The sequence below is a fragment of the Colletotrichum scovillei genome (genome assembly GCF_011075155.1).
Source record: "Colletotrichum scovillei strain TJNH1 chromosome Unknown Contig00004, whole genome shotgun sequence".
NCBI lineage: Eukaryota > Fungi > Ascomycota > Sordariomycetes > Glomerellales > Glomerellaceae > Colletotrichum > Colletotrichum scovillei.
The window spans coordinates 2,132,096-2,152,481 of NW_023336262.1; the positions used below are offsets into that span (position 1 = coordinate 2,132,096).

At 53.2% G+C, this 20,386-nt stretch overlaps 4 protein-coding genes across 4 annotated transcripts; 3 read left to right on the forward strand and 1 right to left on the reverse strand.

Annotated features, from left to right (window-relative positions):
- Window positions 1–334: 334 nt before the first annotated feature.
- HER10_EVM0000046 (uncharacterized protein) lies at window positions 335–3,213 on the reverse strand (the record flags this gene model as incomplete). The annotated part of the gene is made up of 2 exons (XM_035469843.1): window positions 335–562; window positions 610–3,213. 2 exons carry the CDS (start codon window positions 3,211–3,213, stop codon window positions 335–337), a joined length of 2,832 nt encoding a protein of 943 aa, XP_035334544.1.
- Window positions 3,214–7,470: 4,257 nt separating this feature from the next.
- HER10_EVM0009314 (uncharacterized protein) lies at window positions 7,471–10,517 on the forward strand. The gene has a single exon (XM_035478804.1). It carries the CDS (start codon window positions 8,591–8,593, stop codon window positions 10,181–10,183), a length of 1,593 nt encoding a protein of 530 aa, XP_035335228.1. The 5' UTR covers window positions 7,471–8,590; the 3' UTR covers window positions 10,184–10,517.
- A 472-nt stretch (window positions 10,518–10,989) lies between these two features.
- On the forward strand, window positions 10,990–13,013 carry HER10_EVM0007359 (26S proteasome subunit P45 family protein). The gene is made up of 4 exons (XM_035476918.1): window positions 10,990–11,393; window positions 11,542–11,928; window positions 11,994–12,450; window positions 12,511–13,013. The coding sequence occupies exons 1-4, from the start codon at window positions 11,183–11,185 to the stop codon at window positions 12,629–12,631; spliced, it is 1,176 nt and encodes a 391-aa protein (XP_035335081.1). The 5' UTR covers window positions 10,990–11,182; the 3' UTR covers window positions 12,632–13,013.
- Window positions 13,014–16,938: 3,925 nt separating this feature from the next.
- HER10_EVM0012079 (glucosamine-fructose-6-phosphate aminotransferase) lies at window positions 16,939–20,352 on the forward strand. Its single transcript, XM_035481482.1, has 5 exons — window positions 16,939–17,538; window positions 17,711–17,781; window positions 17,880–18,111; window positions 18,212–19,785; window positions 19,843–20,352. Exons 1-5 carry the CDS (start codon window positions 17,534–17,536, stop codon window positions 20,061–20,063), a joined length of 2,103 nt encoding a protein of 700 aa, XP_035335427.1. The 5' UTR covers window positions 16,939–17,533; the 3' UTR covers window positions 20,064–20,352.
- The last annotated feature ends 34 nt before the right edge of the window (window positions 20,353–20,386 follow it).

Genomic DNA, 20,386 nt, shown 5'->3' on the forward strand with positions numbered 1-20,386 from the left:
GGAACTAAAAACCCTCCTTTGCCTGGATAATAGAGACTCCTAGCCCCTCCATCGAGGCTTCTGGCTAGAGGTGCTTTTGGACAGCTCTGGAAGAGTCTTGCGTGTAGTATTTCGCGACACAGATCGGGTTGGAGGGGTCTCCATGCCACCTGTCGTACTGCTTGCTTTGAGTTGTGGCAATTGGCTAGTTCGACGCGTCGATGCCAACGAGCTTGCAGGACGGCTTGGTACGGCTCTGTCGGCAAATGAGTGAAGCTTGGGTGGTTGAAGAGAGGCACGTCGGCTGGACTGAGACTCAAGACCGGACGTAGAGACAGATGAAGACAAACGCGGCTTAGAAAGTGTCTGCTGAGAATACGGGCCAGGTGAGGCTAGGCGCTCTCTGAAAGACAACTTCGATGGGGCTCTCTTCGTAGGTGTGTCCTCGGGCATGGGCGACGCGGATGACTCTCGGGTCAGGGGGCTCCGAAGGGTTGGCAACCTCGTACCACCGGGCGATGAAGATCGCGGGGTCAAAGAGGATGATGGACGGGCGGCTGGCGATGTCTTCTTGGCGTAGGGGCTAGGGCAGGTGAGGGTCAAGGGTTTGAAGTTGTGACCGATTCCAACATCAGTAGTGTTGGTCGAACCATTCCACCTGGGCCGATTAGGCTGCGTGGAAGCAGGTCTGGGGATATTGCCCGCAGATGGAGTGCCAAGCCTCGAAGTCATGTTCGACAATCGAGGTACCAAGGGCTTCCGAGGCATTTGAGAGGAAGGTGTTGGCAATGACGACTGTCTTCTTCCCGACGGCTGCGGCAAGTGACTGTTGGTGCTCACAGAACGATTCTTGGCCATCTTGTTCCTGGGAGTGACTGGCTCTAATCCGAGACTCGACATAATTACCGAGGAAGGAGGGGAGCTGCCGGGAGTATCGCGGCCACTGCCAATCGTAGAGCGATCATTTGACAGCATGCTGGAGATAGAATCCCTCAACTGCTGGCCTCTGGTATCCACCTGAACTTCGTCCACAACCACGTCCATCTCTCTCATCTCGTCCTTGATCGATTCCCATTTCGCCTGCATCTCAGCATGCAAACGAAGAATTTCGCCATTGACAGTCAAGCGGTCCTTAACACCCTTGTCGATGATGGCCAGAACTCGCTCGATAGCTGGGCCATAATGCGTTTTCTTGGCGTCGTAACTCTCGATCTTTTTGATCATTGTCGGTGGGTTGCTCAGGTGCACACCGGTGTCGACAGCTTCCCTTAGCTTGATCATCGACCTCTCAACTGATTCAATCATCTTTTGGGCCTGTCGTCCTGCTCCGCGGAATACAATGACCCAGCGATCCTCACCCAGCTCCTTTCGCAGTGATTCGGCATCCTTTTCCAGCTTTTTGTAACTGCCATCGAGACCTGTGCGTCGCATGTCCAATTCCTCACAAGCAGTTGGGAAAGATTTCTCGGCTCGGGCAGCGAACACCGCGAGCCGCATAGGGAGGAAGTCCAGCGATGCGCGCAAGGGTTGCATCCGCGCGAATAGGGCTAGAAGACTAGAATCATCTTGTGACAAAGTGGGTGTAGGGGTTCCTGGAGACGTTGATCCAGGACTGAGCGGAAGACCAGGTAGGCTGAAGCGGTTTTGCGCTTGCATCCTGGCGACGGGAGGAGGAGTATCCTCAACAATATTCTCGAGGTCTCCAATGTCGACACCGTCGCCGCCTGCGGCAGCCATCAAAGACTTGTGGCGTCTTTCTTCCATCTCGAAGACCAGACGGCTCAGTTCGTCCATTTCGCTTTGGATGTCTCCCAGAACACTGTTCCACAGTTCCTCCCACTCCATTGCGATTTCGACTTGTCCTTTGACAGTATTGAGTGCGGCTTTGATGTTGGCCCATTCCTCGATGATGGACTCCATTTGGGAGACGGCACGATGGAGATCTTCGGGCGGAACGTCGGCAATGTCTTCGCGGCCTTGCAGTTCTTCAATAGCACCGACATATACTTTAATCAATTTCTCGAAGCGATGTATGGCGTTTTCGACTTCTTCGTATCCCTCGCGACCTCCCGCCGCGGCCCACTCAACGTCATCATCGCTATCCAGGCCGCCAATAACCTCTGATGCCTTGTAGATCCAACTTCTAATTTGCTCCGCAGCGTTGATCAAAGCTTTCGATGCGACCTGTGCTGTCGGAATGGCAGACACCTTGCTGGATAAGGACTCCGCATCAGGAAGCTGGAGTGATGTAAGTTGAGCTAGTTGATTGGCGAAAGATGCGCGGGAAAGCGTGTAGATGGAACCGGGTCGCTGATGACCGGGAGTAAAGTATGACGCAAGATCAGGCGTAAACTCGACCGCTGGCACCGGCGGTGTATCTTTCGGAGGTGGAGGTGGTGGTTGATCGGAGGCGGGAAGGGCACCATTGCGTTCGAGATGTTCTCGTCTAGTCTCGAGTTGTACCTTGGTACCGTTCCCATTGGTGTGGTCAGGCAGACGGTATTTGTGTGTCTCCATGTCCAAGGGCGCCGTTGTTATGATCTCGGGTAGGACGAGAGACGCGCCCGGGGCAACGTCTGGCGAAGATGACAATGTCCAAGTGTTAGGGTCTTCTCTCGAAGCAGTAGAAGATGCAGTCTGTGGTCTCGGGTCGTCGGACGATGTAAAGCCCTTCCAAGGGCGACCGCGTCGATTGATCTTCGATTCGACGGAACTCGCCTTATGGTTCTCGTCTATCAAGCGAATCTGGTCTTCAGGCAGGCGCCCAACTTGGTCTTGTTGGAGCGGTTGGTCTGTTGACTTCTTGTGCGAAGTAAAGCCGAGCGCTTTCAATCGGGCGGCTAGATTGGGTGAGGGTTTGCGAGTTTGTTTTGCCTTATTCGTTGTAGGAGAGCCTGCTGGTGTGGTGTTTGTGGATTTCGAAGTTACTGTGTTATCATTTGTCGGTCGTGAGGACGGTTTGTTTTCGGTGGTGTCGATGATGTTGTTGTTTACAACCTGGGGCTGCGGGTTTAGCTGGAAAAGTTGCGGGCTGGAGACGTCAGAGAAGCCAAGGGTCAAGTGGTCTGTTGTAGTAGTGGCTTCCTGGGCCTGCGCCTGGTCCTCCGCGTGCAGCAGGCGCTGTGGTTGGTGGCTGGAACACGAGTCTCTAGAGGGGACAACGGCACAAGCAGTTGTATTTGTGTTGTTGCAGCTGGCCTCTGCCTCTGCAACCGATCCTTCTGTGGCTGACATTTGTTCTTAGTGTTTCGTGGGCAAACCTTCAATTGACGTGACAGCCCTTTCGCGGTTTTCTGTCCTTGAATTTAACGCAGGCCCCACGTGCCTCTGTAGAGACAATCGCCTCTTGCAGTTAATTCTGCTGCAGTACGGTACGTGGCCAGTCGGAGACGGATGACAATGAGAGTACGACTGAGCTGGCTCGTGGATAGGCTGGGTCCGGTGGTCCTGAGCTCGAGTGATAACTGGGTCTAGCAGACAGATCCTCGCCGGGTTCAGTTGGGTCACCTGCGGGTTGTCGAATGGGAGGATCGATGAGCGGCGCCGGAATGCTGGGATTGCTGGATGCCTGGGCGAGCTCGTCAAGCGCACTGTTGTCAGTGCCTTAGTCGGTGGGGTACGCCGCAGCATTCAGCGACCAGGGAGTCTGGGGGAGTCGGCGAAACGGAAATGCAATCGTTATTGGAGGCAAAAGACATACGCCGCAGTATTAGGTATGGGGGTGTAGACGCCGGTCGGTACTGGTGTGGTTCTTTGTTGGGCGTCCACGCGATTGGGCTGGGATGCAGAGGCAATTCGTCCAACAAAGCGCCAAAGATGTGAATGGATTGCCTAGCACGGCATCGGAAAGGTATGGGTGAGAGGTACGTATGGGAGATGGACGGGTTTTGCAAGACCTCGGGAGTTTGGAGACCGGCAGGATGTCAATTCAGTCTCTGGCTTAATTGGCGTTCGTTCATTGCTCGGATCGGTCGCATGCGATTATGCTGGGTTGGTCCTTGCTTCGGCGCAAGTAGGAGTAGGACTAATGTAGGCGAGGAATCTCAAAGAGCGATCGAGGAGGGACGAAGCGATGAATTCAGAGGCGTCGTGTCTTGTAGTAAGGCGTCCGGGTCGACTGGGTGAATGAGGCAGAAGGGACAAAAGGAATGGCAGAAGCAGAAGAAGACGACGAGAAGGGATTGGGCAGCAGGAATGCTAGAAACAGTGTGTGAGGGAGTGACGACGAAAGTCAAAAACGTTCTCCGGAGTATTACCTCTGGCGGAGTATTCGTATTAGTCAAGATGAGGTGGAATTAGGTATGGAAAGAAAGCACTGGCCAGAAAGAAGGAAAGAAGGGAAGGAGGAAAAAAGGAAGGAAGGGAAGGGAAACGAGTGCCTTCCGAGAATGAACTCGAATCGGGGGGTTTTGGGGGGAACGATTTGGGAATTCGGGAAGGAAGGCGATGAGGACCTGGGCGATTTGCACAAGACGCGGCGGGCTCGTTTTCTTATCCCTTCATCAACGGCGTCCCGTAAATTGTGATACTTTATTGATTTGCACGAAGCTGCGCAAGCTACATCAAGCTAGCCTCTACCTTATTCTGGAGCTGTGCCTTTCCCTCATCTCTCTAACCTTACCTCGACTCCGTGACCCATCGTCAATGTTACACGGAGAACTCAATAGAGCATGGAGCCACAGACCGATTGTAACAGGACAAGACTTGACTCAAGCATGAGCTACAACGCCCATCTGCGGCCTGCTTTTACCAGTACGACACATCACAGCAAACTGTCTTACAGACATAACATGCAGCTGTTGAATACATATATCTTTGTGCGTCGCCATCGTCAACTTTTGGCAACGAACATCGTCTATTCCTCGACCACAGTTACATCGGCCCAAGCTTACTTATTTGCCCAGTCGTTCTCGACGCTCGCTCCTTGGCCCCCGGACGATGAAACATCCTTCGACTCCTTGCACATGTCCTTGTTGATTTCCCCCGAAAAGTTTCGCCATGCTCAACAATCATCGTCTTTGACACAAAAGACGCCCGCATCTATAGCATTCGTCGAGACATGTTTTCCCTTTGTACGGTAGTAAGGTGGTGGTATTAGCCTTTAGTACCACAAGCTAACTTCGGACATAGCTGTTCATCATGTCGTTGTATGCTCAGACAACTGTTGAACGTCTCAAGAGATGGATTTCAAGGTGCTCCTCTCTAGATTGCCGCCACCAAACGCACAATTTCGAATAAATTGTCAGCAGAGTAACGATTGCTCAACCGTCAACGTATCGACCCGCGGCCATGCCCCATGTCGCTCACGAACCAAGAGTTCATTGCTCTTAGGGTCTAACATTAGTGCCCTTGCAATTCCCGAGTGGACCACCACGTTGCTCGCGACAGCTCTTATTAGAGAGCCTTGACCATATTTCCGCAAGTTACGACGTTGCAGCGGTATCACCACTTGTGGCAGCTGATGTCCTGTCCTCTCGGCCGACCCTGATTGCAGTGGCAGACCTCGTTCCCGGTTCTGGACTGGTCACCCGCTAGCTGGCCGGGAGTCCTGGCTCTTCGGAAGCCCATGGAAGATTGGATGAGCCGGGGTGACCCTGCGCCGTGGGCCAGCGGATCGGTAGCCGGGGGCCGTAGGGCCTCGACGCTTCGCGCTCAGTTCCAGAGACCCGGGCATGTCCTTTTTGCTTTCTCGGCTTGGGCAAGGGCTGTTGCATCAACCACGGTTGACTGATCGGTATTTCATATGCACACGTTGCGTTTCAAGAACCAGCAGCACGAACCGTTCGGCGCCTGATGTTTCCCACATGTGCCAGTCCAACAGGCATAGCCATTGATACGCTGATACTACGTCAGGTAACAGAATCTATAAAGACTCACTCACACATTTCGGGACAAGTGTTGTCGGATTGAGCCGTGACACCAACGGCTAGTGCTGCATAGCATGCTGCATATTAAGACGTCGGGCTTATGCAAGGCACTGGCAGTTCTATTAGCGGCAATAGGTTGGATGAATGTCTCTCGTCCAATTTCCTGAGAAACTTGGATGCACGTCATACCCAATCCTGCCTGCACAGATTTTGTGCTTATCAATTATACATGCATCGGTACAGATCACGAACGAGGTTGAGCACAACGCCATTGATTATATTGGGAGAGGAGAGTGGTGAGTGGAGAGGTTACCCCCTCAAGCTGACATAGAGTTGTCTGACGCGATGGCTTGCATATTACTTGCATTACCGGAATCACCAGGGGGCCAGAATGGAAAATGACAGAGATGCGGAAATGGAGACGTTTGCACTCAGCATACCTAACATACCATGCTTGAGAGCACAGAAGCAGAAGAAAAAGGGTGAGGGCAAGACATAGGCAGGCACTACTTCATCTTAGACTTTTCAATGCAGCATATATCTTTCGTATTCCGAGGCCGCAGCGAACTTGCAGCATGTCTCTTCGGAATCTATCGATCCACTTGCTCGGAGAATCAAGACGTTGAGACAATGACAAAAGTTCGGCCAGCAGACGGATAGAGCTTCTGCGGGACAGGGTCAAGCATGGGGCAATGGTCTAGAGTCTGGCGGGAATGGCCGGGCCGCGACACGGATAGGGCAAGAAGCAGAGATGTATGGCCCTTGGCGCCATGTGGTTGAGGTTGCGCAATAATCAACAGCGATGCTTGGCCCTGTTTCTCTCGCAACTCGTCTTTCTGTGCTCCTTGGAGTGCACCCATCAGTTTCGTGCATTCTGGGTGGGAAATTCTCAGTATGTTCGCCAACCAACCAGTGAGGAAGTTGATAGCGATGCGGGAGGGAGCCCGTGTTTGGGATTGACGAAGAAAGAGGGGGGTTTGTTGGTCTGGTTCATCTCGATATCGGGAAACACGGAGGCTTTTGGCGGAATGAGATTATCCACTTGTGCTTCGTTGGCCGGACGAGCTGCTGCCAGCTGGACACTGTTTATGATTTGTGCCCCTGAAAATGTCATCACCACGGGAATCCGACTTGCAACAAGGTAGAGGGATGGGATAATGAGCTCAACGACAGCTTGGGATGCAGGAGGGCTGAGGTTTCTCATGCCTAGGGTAGCTTTATCATATAGTTAGGATAAAGGGTCGGGTTCGTTCTGGGCATCTTTCCGCAGCTTGGCCATTTGCGCGTTGCTGAGTCGATGTTTATGACTTCCCTTTGAGAATGTCTGGCTGAGATTCAGCGGTCATTTGCTTCGCACTTAGCGCATCCTGATGAGTTTGTGGCGGAATAAGTAGTCGGCGATCCCCTCTGCCCTAGTGTACCTTAGTGAGGAACACATGAAGTTGGAGAAGCTGCTGATGTTACCAATCGTTCTTTCGGGTACCTACGCTAGCTACCCACCTTCAGGTCCAGTTGTGGAAACAAACTTGTTCCGTTATTCTTTGTAGTATACCATCCGGTCGTACCTGTCCGAGGTGCTGCGTTTCTTTTTGAACTCAAGAAAAGCCAACCAGCCGTTTTGCAATATCTCTCCGATTTTCTGGAAAGAAAAAAAAAGCAATCACACACAATCGAAGATAACGGCTTCCGTTTCACGCGTTCCATCTTATCCCTCCAGCTCCAGCCTCCAGGCTCACACTTGAAGCAGCAAGCTCCAAGGTCCCGCGTCCCGCATCCTACGTCCCACCTTCCCCTCTCCTTTCCTTTGCACGCAGCAAGCACCCTCGACGCACCCCACCTTCGGAGAAGACGCGACGTTCAATTTAAACCGTCCCTTCCTGGCAAGTCGCGAGCCACTCGATTGGACCCCCAATTTGCCCGCTGGAGACTTTCCCTCGTCAGAGATTCGCCCTCGGCCTTTCCACACATCTCCACTGACGCAACCGGGACGAGGATCTTGGTGCCAGAGACCGCCAGGCGACCACACACTCCCGTCACACACCGCACCGGACTCTTTCTTTCACCTACCTTGCCAGTGCCTTACGCTGTGGCCAAGCTCAACACAGACCCCTGACACCGGAGAGTCGCGTCTTGTCACAGCACGCAGTCACGCAGGCACACCTTACCCTCGACCGTTTCTAGCCCACGACGAGCCTTGAAGAGACGAGACTTAGCTTTCTTTTGCCCTACCGTTGCCAACCTACCCTGCCTAGCCAGTGTTTACCGTCCGGGGTTATTAGTCCAAGAAACTTTCTCAGTCCGCTTCGTCCATTCTGGGGACCGTCTGTTAATCACCACTCGCTCGCTTCATTCTTTTTTGGCTTTCACCTGACCAAATAATCCGCCGTACGTCCCTCGAACCACCAGCACACGTTTCTTCGCGAGTGTCAACCCTCTTGCTTGCCGACCCTCTGGACGCTGCTGTGCACCCAGTTTCCTTTACACGGCCGTTGTATTTGCAAATAGACCTCTCCGACCTGTACATACCTTGAATCGTTGCCACATTGGTCATCGCACCCCCTCACGTTGCCTATCGCATAGCTTTGAGACCACCGCCGATACCTAGCTGAGACGAGACGTCGACACCCTCTGCTCGACCACTACCGCACCCTCCACAATATCACGTACCCGCCCAAGAGCTTACACATAATCCAACCCGACTCTCGAGCTTCAGAGCATTCGACTTTCTCAGCATAACCGAAATAATGGCTACGGCAAACGAAGAGACGCCGTCGTTCCGATGCGACTCCCCATCATCAGATGCATCCCCAACCCCAGCTATTGGCGCTTGCCCCGAGCTTTCTCGCTGCGTCTCGACTGCTTCTTCAGTCTCCCATGGATCCGCCACCGAGGGCAACTCTCGTGAATCTCTGGGAAGCTTCCGAGGCAGCACCTACTCCAGACAGTCCTCTGGGAACTACAGCCGCCGCTCCGATATCAGCTTCGCATCGTCTCGACAGTCCACTTGCAGCAGCGTGGAAGTTGGCCGCTCTTCTAGTCGCCGCCGAGGCTTTGTTCGACCGCAGGGCACCGACTTCGCTGCGAGTGCTCGTCACAGAGAAAGCGTACTCAGCCTGGGAAGCATCGCCCACCTACAGTATTATTTTGCGCGGACCGGTCTTCTCGACGGCAAGGGTGCTCAGCTAGCAAGAAAGAACAAGGCCAAAGGAGGACTGGATCTCTCCTCTGTCAGCAGCTCCAGCTCGAACTCGCCAGGTATCGTTGATTCAGGGGGCAACAGCCCAGAGCTAGGCTCTCAACCTTTTGGCACAGGACCCATGGTGGAATCGCCTACCGATGACCACTACTACTCTGACGATTTCGAAGAGGACCCGGATGTTCTGCCTCCGACCGCGAGCACTTACATTCACAGAAATAAGCCGGTGCCGAAGCCTCCTACAATCGAAGAGCTCAAGGCGGACTTGACAGGATCTCTCGAGAAGGCGGCTCAGGCCTTAAGACACGCAAAAAAGCATAGGGATAGCAGCCCTGTGCCGGAACTGCCGGAGATTCCTACAAGAGGACAAAGCGAGCCCCCCAAGAAAACATCAACAGGCTGGCATGAGGTTCAGGGCATGCACATTCTTGATGTCATGACACTGGCCATTCGAGCTGCCAGGAACTATTACACAGCGCATGAAGTCCCCGAGCGACTTGACGCCATCAAATCTGAAAAAGAGATCCGCACGGAACTGCTCTCTGTCATGGAGACCTTGAAGCAGATGGCAACTCGACAATGGTCAGGCGGAATGAAAGACGAGGAGCTGCGCATCCTCGAATCGTGGATTTCCGGACTTTTCAGCATGTTGAAGATTGAAGAGGAGATGATTGAGGCAGAAAAGGCGGAGCGAAGCTCTTGGACATGGCTGCAGGGTGACTGGGCTGGCAAAGAAGTGGAAAGAGAATTAGCTTTCATGGCTTCTCTCGTCCCTCAGGCCGACCCACTACCAGACTACACGCCTGCAGCTCACGCAAGCGAGTGTCCGACGCCTTATCTCACCAGTTTGCAGAATGGCATTCACCTCATTGAACTGCACAATGCGGCGGTGAAGAGGTCAAAACGGCGATTCGGCTTGATTACCACATTCCACACCGACACAGACAAGCCGTACCGGTCTGCAGACAATATCAGATATTGGGCCAAAGCAGCAGAGCTGCGCTGGGAAGTGCTGCTCAAGGTGGATGCCTTGGGTATTGTTTACAATAATTCTCCCGAAGTCTGGGTTAACTTTGAGAAGGCTATCATGGATTGGAGCCGAAAGGTCCGCGAGGAGATTACTTCTGAACTTTTGGGCTAAGCATTTGCTTGTCCCAGGCTGCTGTCGTTATGATTTATGCACCCAAATACCCGTCTTTTCTGGAGTTCTGTGGTGGAATTTGGTTTTCATTTGTTACATTTATCCCCTAGGCGGCTTTGAATCTATGCAGTACACACACACTCGACGGTTTGCATGTTATCTCGCAACGCCATCTAGATTATGGGGATTCTAGGAGATTGAAGTGTGGAAAATTGATGGTCCATCAATGGACGCGAGATAGGGCATTCGGGCGTTGGACATTTGTTTCTTACCATTCTTAGTACATAACTTTACTGGAGGCTTATCCCTCCTAATTGATATTGATCTACGACCACTGCGCTTTTGAACCTGTCTCGATATCTGAATACTTCAGTTTTCGGTACCCGATTTGCTTGATGTATAATATGTTCTGTGGGGTTCTCCTGACGAGAGAGTATTGAGCAGTCATTAATGTGCTTTTCACTCTCTCATAGTCCAGCATTGATAGCGAATTGAGGCCGTGCTCAGAAGAAGGCCGGTGGACCAGACCATCGAAGCCACAGTAATAAGCTACTACTGACGAAGTGAGCTTCGCTGATGCTTTTCATCAATGCACAGCACTTCAAGCTGAAGCCGGCATGTTCCTTGATGATGCAAGTAGGTGAGAATTGACCGGGAGCTGGTATTTCCCGGGTCCGAGCCTACAACCAATCAGAGAACAGCGGCAGAGCTTCGGTGGCCACAGGGATAGGGCGCTAGTCGGAGCTGAGCCGTGCTTGCCTTTGAGGCAGAAGGCTGCAGTGGGAGGTACGTCGACACCACAACCTCCGAAAACAACGATCTGATTACCACACGAGCTACCTCACCCACTCCCATCCACCAACCGACCCAACCTTCGAAACTCGAAACCCGAACGCGATCACCCACCGCCACAGCACCCCCTTCCGAACCGCAGTCATTCCATTTCCTCGACGAGATCAAGGCAGTAGCCCTTTCCTCTTCAACTTCCCACAACCAGAGATGTCTTCCGACGAGGAACGCCAGAAGGCTCTCGACTCGTACCGGGCCAAGCTGCTCGAATCCCGGGAGTGGGAAGCTAAGCTCAAGTCCCTGCGGCTCGAGATCAAGGATTTGCAGCGGGAGTTTGACAGAACCGAAGACAACATTAAGGCGTTGCAGAGTGTCGGTCAGATTATCGGCGAGGTCCTTAAGCAGCTCGATGACGAAAGATGTAAGTGAAGGCATCCCCATCCCGCTTTCCGCCTCCGATGGACACCATCCCCGCCCCACCACCACTACCTACCACGACCGCCGTCAAGATAATGATCTGAATGATTGGGACTCAACCTTTGCTAATCAACGTTCTCATTCACGAATAGTCATCGTAAAGGCTTCCTCCGGTCCCAGATATGTCGTCGGATGCAGATCAAAGGTCGACAAGGTCAAGCTCAAGCAAGGCACGCGCGTGGCACTCGATATGACGACACTCACGATCATGCGTATGCTTCCCCGAGAAGTCGACCCCCTCGTCTACAACATGTCACTGGAAGACCCCGGTCAAGTCAGCTTCGCTGGTATCGGTGGATTGAACGACCAGATTCGCGAGCTCCGCGAAGTTATTGAGCTGCCGCTCAAGAACCCAGAGCTCTTCCTGCGTGTGGGCATCAAGCCTCCCAAGGGCGTTCTGCTTTACGGACCTCCTGGTACGGGAAAGACGTTGCTTGCACGTGCCGTGGCAAGCAGTCTCGAGACCAACTTCCTCAAGGGTAGGTCTACTCCGTGGGCAGTGGTGGAAGACGATAGAAGGAAGTATGCTAACGGGGTCAAACAGTCGTTTCTTCAGCAATTGTCGACAAGTACATCGGAGAGTCTGCCCGCCTGATTCGCGAGATGTTCGGCTACGCCAAGGAGCACGAGCCCTGCATTATCTTCATGGACGAGATCGACGCCATTGGTGGACGCAGATTCTCTGAGGGAACCAGTGCGGATCGGGAAATCCAGAGAACGTTGATGGAGTTGCTCAACCAGCTGGACGGTTTCGATTACCTCGGAAAAACCAAGATCATCATGGCCACGAACAGACCTGATACCCTCGATCCCGCGCTGCTTCGTGCCGGACGTCTCGACCGCAAGATTGAGATTGCCCTGCCGAACGAGGTCGGCCGTTTGGAGATTCTTAAGATTCACGCCCAGGGTGTGGTGACGGAGGGTGAGATTGACTTCGAGAGCGTGGTCAAGATGAGCGATGGTCTCAATGGTGCGGATTTGAGAAACGTCGTGACAGAAGCGTAAGTGACTGCACATCTTGACAATACCCCTAATACCCGAAGCTAACTAGTAATGCCCAGTGGTCTGTTTGCCATCAAGGATTACCGCGACGCAATCAACCAGGACGACTTCAACAAGGCAGTACGCAAGGTCGCCGAGTCGAAGAAGCTGGAGGGCAAGCTCGAGTACCAGAAGTTGTAAGGTCAGAGAGGAGGCGACATGATGATTCACGGGATGAGGCGCGGAGGAGCAAAGGAAAGACATCAAAAGGGGCGGCTGTAACGAGCATCGTCGATTCTCAGCCGTTTAGAGGGTCTTTTAATGTGTTAAACAGTGTACAATACCCGAGTCCAGGTTTGGGGTTGTTTGCCATGGGATCATAGAGACGTACGGTGTGGAATAGAAGCAGCTACGGGATCCCAAAGATGAAACAAGCGCATGCACAAGCAGCAATGTCCATCGTTTACGACGACATTGTACGGATGTATATTAACCCGTATGATCAGCTTGCATTCCATGCCCACGCAACAAGAGCTATACGAAGCGCTTTGGCGTTTGTATCGTGAAATACCATGAAGAATGCATGACCATGGCGAGTTTCTTATCTCTGCGCCCTTTGAATGTTCCCTGGTAGGTAGGTAGGCAGGTATTTTTGGGGGGTCTGAGTCTAGGGTAGCCCGTAGCTGTGAGGCTCCATTTTTGAAGCTATTGATAATTGCACAGCCTCGACTGAGCTGGGGGGCTGGGTACGGGGTGTGGTCCGGCGCGGCGGCGCCACGTGCCAGAGTACCATCTTATTGAAGTGCCCAACAAACAATAGTGTGTCTGTACTCGAGAGCGCTACTCGCTGGCAGAAGGCCTCCGTTTACTCATCCACCTCGGCGCACGGCGAGGATGCCGTGTTAGGCCAGTCACCAATGTCGAGTTCGACACGGGCCTTCATATCTACAGCAGGCCCCCGAGTAAGCGTAGGGCTGGGGAGAAAGGAACGAGGGGTGTACGCTTTGTGGTGCAAGCCACAGATAGCTCAGGGGGTGTATTTAGGCACTGCTCATCGACATCGTTTGGTGTAAGCGAAGCTACACAGCGGATTGTGCTTTTTAGTCGAGTCTTACATGATCTTTCTGTTCCTTCGCTAACAGCTTACACTGCAGGCAGACGACGGAAGCACATGCTTACAATCCTGTCTGACGAGAAGAAAACGGGTGGGGAATGAGGTCGCACATTGTAAGCTTGGGAGGATCGAAGGTCTGGTCCTGAATCTGTGATTCGACGAATCCGCCATGCCGTGCAAAGGAGGCTGTTGAAGCTGCTGCAAGCGGATGGCGGGGCTCTAGCTGAGACCACCTCTATGTGCTGGGTGATCTCGCACGGCAACGAATAGAGACAAAGGTCAGCCACATGTTTTCGATGGGAAGATTGCCGTGAGACTGGAGATGAGCGACTGCAACCGGGACATGCTCTGCAGGCGGCGTCTCGAGTACCCCGGCGGCCGTCTGATATGAACGCATCCACGCATGAGGTGTTGGACTTTGTTTGAATCTGGCTTGGTGGGTTCGCTTTTCTTCGGATTGAGCAACACTGAAGCCATGGCGAGGTACCTCATACAGTCGTGTGATGCATGGTTTCTGTGTGGGCCGTACCGGTCTTCCACTCGGCCTATTTGCTGATTCCAGGGACCGTGGAACGTGGGTTATACGTAGCACGAAATCGATATCAGAAAGATCTGGATAGCGCGCAACGAGCGGCTGTATGATACTAAACAGGCGCGCTCGACGTGTCCGGGCTTGGTTCCAAACTTCAGAGAGCGTTTGCCTCGGCTGGGTGGACTCGCGACCGATTCGAGAAGATCTGGGTCAAGCTGGGGCGGCGAGATGGGCGGTGGCATTGAAAAGTTGCCAGATGGTGATTTGCAGGAGAGGCCGGTCTAGCAGGGTTCTCTCCTCGGTGCGAGCTGTTATTTTTGGCGACTGGTATACATACGGAGTGGACGACAAGCCGCCCCTTTTGTGGCCCGTTCTCACGATGGCAATTGGGGCTGTACCTTTTCTTAGTGCGTTGTCTTCTCTTCTGTTTTTTTTTTTCTTCTCTTCCGCGCTTCTCTTCGTACCTGGAGGCCCCACTCCCTCCCTCCCCTGTGCGGCCCCTCCATGCTTCATGGGTGCAACCAGCAACGGAGCCAAGCAGCAAGAGTTGGACACCAGGGGACCCGAGCTTGGGAATTCTTGTCGCTTGGTGTCACATTGCCGACGATCCCCGCTGGATTCTTTCTAGCGCTTGACAACCAAGGGGTGTCCGCACCCAGATGATTGGGGACTGGGGCACGTCGGGGCCAGGTAATACGAAAAGAAGGGGTCGAAAAAGCGATGATGTCGGTGATGGAACCCTCGAAAAAGCGTTGGAGGGTAGGACAGAGCATGACGAACGCAGGTAGCCTTCCGCACCGATGCCCGAGAATAGGGGACGTCTTTGACGCAACATCAAGAAATAATCGAACCGACAAATCGGGTGGACGCAGCGTATCGCAGACGTTAGACAACTAAGGTAGCGAGTTGTCATGTTTGATATTTTGTGTACCTGACTATTTGTGCACATTACGTGCAGTTGTCGATTTGCTTGGTATAATTGTGATTCCCAGTTAATGACGAGCTGTTGTTGGGATAAGGCGGTACTGGATCAGATCTTGGTGTTGGCGGGTTGGGGGGCGCATGGGATGAGCACTTCAGGAGGCGCGTGCTCGGATAGGTACGAAGTACTCCATATACCATACCTGCCATGCCATGCGTGTGCGTGTGTTGTGGGAGAGTGGGGGAGCTCGGGTCAAGTTAAGTTCCCGTAGCTACTTCGCACATAGTAGTCCATAGGAAAATGCGCTGGTAAAGGTACGGGCTGTGGTAGAAAAAGAGGTGTGTTGAAATTCGATGGATGGCAAGGCGGGTGAGGCGTTGCAGCAAGACTTGACGGCAGCAGCTTTCCTAACTCGGTGCCTGCTTGGTGCGGGTTTCATCATGAGCTGACCATTTCGGAAGGCTTTAGCGTTACAAATGCAGCTTGCGGAAATCGTGCCTTTCTAGCGGCTGGATTGGAATGGAAGCGGCGAGAGCAGCATCGGAGTCAGATGGATGCCAAATCGTGCTCAATCAAGTGTTGGTTGGCTGATTATCTGTAGAATTCCTCAAGCGAGAAAGGTGAATGCACATAGTACCTATGGTAGTACCTATCCAGGACTTCGTACTTGCAAGTAAGTGCTATGTAGATATTACCATGAATCATTTGGCCAACAACATTGGTCGTACTGTATCCGTAACAGCAGTTGAAATGAAGAAGCAAGTCTTTTCTAAAGCCTACGATGTTATTGCGGTACGTACCGAGGGCGATCTTTGAAGCTAGTGTAGCAGCCGAATGGCTCAGCCAGGGAATGGCGCCACAGTCCACGAAAGGAGGGGGACCTTGAGGAGGATGGGAGGAGGAGGAGGAACCCAAGAGGAACCCACTGGGAGAGCCTGGAGGAGGTGAGGGATGGGAGCGGTGGGTGGCATTCCTGCACTGCGCCTGCGGCCGCGTCCAGGTACCGTACGGATAGTCTGAAATAGTGTCTGTCTCTGGATGAGATGAGAGCAAGAGGTGGGATGGCACAGAAAACGACGGACCAGTCAATGATGCAGCACAGACAACATGTCAGACATTGGGCTGTAGGTATTCTGCCTTGTCTGCAGTCTGCTCAGGCACACAAGAAACAACGGATTTCGCCGGGATGGGGCTAGAACTGTTCTTCAAGATGTGTGGTTAACTCAAGGTTCCAAGGAAATATCGCGATGTGTGTTGCTGCAGGCAAGTGGTGCCAGAAACTGCAGCTCCTTTGCTGTTGCCGGTGAGGTGGGGGCCCTTCCAGTCTCCAGAAACCTGCTGCCCCTCACTCGCTGCATTCGCGGCTCTTCCACTGGCTGAGCACGTCTGTCTTTCCCAACTCTGACCGGGTCGCCCCAGACATCGAACTGCAAAGAAGTGCGGATTACGGATACCGGTACGGATAGGTCTCTGTCTCTCTGCAGTCTACGGAGTACACAGAGTAGGTAGGTATTCCTGCTCCGTCGAAATCTAGATCCATTCTCCATTCCGTTGCCCTAGCGCCTGTCTGCTCCGAGTCCTGGCATATGCCATCCCAGCTGCAAAAGTGTTAGACACCTCCAACTTGGCGACTCGAGAACTACCTTACCCATCATCGTTTGTAGACCGACCCAGCAATGAGTCTGCTGGACTTTCCTGGAGGCACTCAAATCAATGACTTAGACATGATATCTACCTTAGCAAGCGAAAACGACAATTATATGCTGCTTTCCTGCCAACTTCTACAGCTAAAAAGAAAACGGGCAACTCAACTAGCTCAATAAACAAACATGACCGTCTCACAAAGCATCTGACCTCATTCACTGCTCTCTGAGACTGACGTCTTCTGCTGATGTATCAGGTGAATTGTAGGTGTCCGTACACATTACCCGAACTTGCCTGCTTGCTATCCTGTGATGAAGGCATTGCCTACCAAACAGCAAGTAAACAGTCAGTACACTCAAAACAACACTTCAGCAACTCATTGCGCGCTTGTTTCTTACAGCCTTGTTTCCTTCCCTGGCTTTCTCTGGGCAATAGCAAGACATCATCGTCCATAACAAGAACGGATACCACCACATAGTGTACCTGGCCCTGCCCACTCACCCCCATCCCGTCATCTTTGGTCCTCACCCTCACCCTCAACCCGTGCCGCGCCGCGCCCTCTCTGTCATCCTCAATACGAGCACGCCCCTGCCACACCCCGCCCACCGCCCCCCTCCACGCCTCTGGGCGCTACTGCGTATTCTCTCCACGTACACAATACACTCCCCTCCCATTGCTCTCCAGCCAGTTGAACCAGCTGCACATAAAGCTGCTCAGCTCCCGCCTCCTGCATCTTGCTCTACCCTACTCATTCTCTCTTGATCCAACTATTCATCTCTCTCGCTCTTCTTGATACCCTTCGCCGCCGCCTCTACCACCCGAGCCTCCGCCTCTTTCTGTTAATTGGTCTTTTACGTTTCTTGTCAGGGTCTTCGATTGCGTTGAATCAACATGTGGTATGTCTCCCCCCAATTCCGCTCCCCGCTCTCCTGAAAGCTTGCCGGCATCCTCCCCTTCCCCTCCATCCAGCTTCTGCCAGCTGAAAAAAAGGGGCCGGAGCGCCGACAGCCACAAAGGCAATTGGCATCACAGTAAGCAGTAAGCTGACGTGCACCTCTCTCCCAATAGTGGCATTTTCGGCTACGTCAACTACCTGGTGGAGAAGGACCGCAAGTTTATCCTCGACACTTTGGTGAACGGTGAGTACACCGCCTCCTCCTGAATACTTCCAATTGGAGCCACATAGCTCCACCTTATCTCGAAAGCTGTTTTGCTAACGGGCCTCTGCTTCCAACAGGTCTCTCCCGTCTCGAGTACCGTGGATACGACTCGGCCGGTCTTGCTGTCGACGGTGACAAGAAGAACGAGGTCTTCGCCTTCAAGGAGGTTGGCAAGGTCGCCAAGCTCAAGGAGCTCATCGCCGAGTCCAAGGTCGACGAGACCAAGTACTTCGACTCACATGCCGGTATCGCCCACACTCGCTGGGCTACCCACGGCCCCCCGTCCCGTCTGAACTGCCATCCCCACAGGTACGTTTGCACACCCGCAAAAACAACAGCAAACTTTCCACTTTGAATGCTTCCTGGTCATCAAGAACTCAAGTAGCTGACATAACTTCCCATCTCCTAGATCTGACCCTACCTGGGAGTTCACCGTCGTCCACAATGGTATCATCACCAACTACAAGGAGCTCAAGACCCTCCTGAGCGCCAAGGGCTTCAAGTTCGAGACCGAAACCGACACCGAATGCATTGCTAAGCTCGCCAAGTACCTGTACGACCAGCACCCCGATATTGGCTTCACCGACCTCGCCAAGGCTGTCATCAACGAGCTTGAGGGCGCCTACGGACTTTTGATCAAGTCCGTTCACTACCCCCATGAGGTCATCGCTGCCCGCAAGGGTTCTCCTCTTGTCATTGGTGTCAAGACTCAGAAGCGCATGAAGGTCGACTTCGTCGATGTCGAGTACTCCGAGGAGGGTGCCCTCTCTGCCGAGGCCGCCTCCCAGAATGTTGCCCTCAAGAAGCAGCAGGACAACTTCTTGAACCCCAACACTCTGCTGGGTGCCCCCGACAAGTCGCTTCTGCACCGCTCGCAGTCGCGCGCTTTCATGACCGACGACGGCATGCCCATGCCCACCGAGTTCTTCCTCTCGTCTGACCCGTCTGCCATCGTCGAGCACACCAAGAAGGTCATGTACCTCGAGGACGATGACATTGCTCACATTCACGAGGGCTCGCTGAACATTCACCGTCTTAAGAAGGCGGACGGCAGCTCCAATGTGCGCACCATCCAGACCCTGGAGCTTGAGCTTCAGGAGATCATGAAGGGCAAGTTCGATCACTTCATGCAGAAGGAAATTTTCGAGCAGCCCGAGTCCGTCGTCAACACCATGAGAGGTCGTCTCGATGCCGCTAACAAGACTGTCACCCTCGGTGGCCTCCGCTCTTACATTTCTACCATCCGCCGCTGCCGCAGAATCATCTTCATCGCATGCGGTACCAGTTATCACTCATGCATGGCCGTTCGCGGTGTGTTCGAAGAGCTGGCCGAAATCCCCATCGCCGTTGAGCTGGCTTCCGATTTCCTCGACAGACAGGCGCCCGTCTTCCGTGACGACACCTGCGTCTTCGTCTCCCAGTCTGGTGAGACTGCCGACTCCCTCATGGCTCTCCGCTACTGCTTGGAGCGTGGTGCCCTGACCGTCGGTATCGTCAACGTCGTCGGTTCCTCCATCTCCCTCCTCACCCACTGCGGTGTTCACGTCAACGCCGGTCCCGAAATCGGTGTTGCCTCCACCAAGGCCTACACCTCCCAGTTCATTGCCATGGTCATGTTCGCCCTCTCTCTTAGTGAGGACCGCGCATCCAAGCAGAAGCGTCGCGAGGAGATCATGGAGGGTCTCGCCAAGATCCCTGAGCAGATCAAGGATATCCTCACCCAGGACCAGTCCATCAAAGAGCTCTGCTCCAAGACTTTCCAGAACCAGAAGTCCCTTCTGCTCCTCGGTCGTGGTGCCCAGTTCTCTACCGCCCTTGAGGGTGCCCTGAAGATCAAGGAAATTTCCTACCTTCACTGCGAGGCTGTCATGTCCGGTGAACTGAAGCACGGTGTTCTTGCTCTCGTTGACGAGAACTTGCCCATCATCATGATTCTCACCCGTGATGACCTCTTCAAGAAGTCGCTCAACGCCTACCAGCAAGGTAAGTCTGGGATATTAGCCAACATTAAGCTTGATCATTTGCTAACAAACTGAACAGTTATTGCTCGCAGCGGAAAGCCCATTGTCATCTGCAACCCTGGTGACGAGGAGTTCAAGACCAGCGAGGCTGAGAAGATTGAGATCCCCAAGACGGTCGACGCCCTCCAGGGTATCCTCAACGTCGTTCCTCTGCAGTTGATTGCTTACTGGCTGGCTGTCATGGAGGGACTCAACGTCGATTTCCCTCGTAACCTGGCCAAGTCTGTCACTGTCGAGTAAACTGCTCACATAGTCTGAGTGAAGTTTGGTTTATTGTCGGGTGATTTGCCCCCTTGGAGTTGGGTTGCCAAAAGGGAGGATAAGCCCTTGATGCTTTTGATGTCACAGCGGGCCACAAAAAGGCGATGGCAACTTCGGAGCCCTCTGATGTATTACTGGGTATTGTGAAAATGAGGGAATGGTCCAGCATGGTAGATTTGGGCCGGTCAAGATAAAGGAGCGTATCTTTTTGAGGTTAAATGCCGTAGTCAGGCAACCTGAAGCAATGAAGAACAATATTGTCTATTTCATTTGGTGTAACACATGCTTGTTAGCACACGTCT

Excerpts from the sequence above, each read along its gene's own strand:
- HER10_EVM0009314 (XM_035478804.1), top strand. The coding sequence starts at position 8,591 with ATGGCTACGGCAAACGAAGAGACGCCGTCGTTCCGATGCGACTCCCCA.
- HER10_EVM0007359 (XM_035476918.1), top strand. The coding sequence starts at position 11,183 with ATGTCTTCCGACGAGGAACGCCAGAAGGCTCTCGACTCGTACCGGGCC. Across the intron at positions 11,929-11,993 it reads CGAGACCAACTTCCTCAAGG|TCGTTTCTTCAGCAATTGTC; the intron begins GTAGGTCTACTC and ends GGGGTCAAACAG. Across the intron at positions 12,451-12,510 it reads AGAAACGTCGTGACAGAAGC|TGGTCTGTTTGCCATCAAGG; the intron begins GTAAGTGACTGC and ends AGTAATGCCCAG.
- HER10_EVM0012079 (XM_035481482.1), top strand. Across the intron at positions 17,782-17,879 it reads CCTCGACACTTTGGTGAACG|GTCTCTCCCGTCTCGAGTAC; the intron begins GTGAGTACACCG and ends TGCTTCCAACAG. Across the intron at positions 18,112-18,211 it reads CTGAACTGCCATCCCCACAG|ATCTGACCCTACCTGGGAGT; the intron begins GTACGTTTGCAC and ends CCCATCTCCTAG.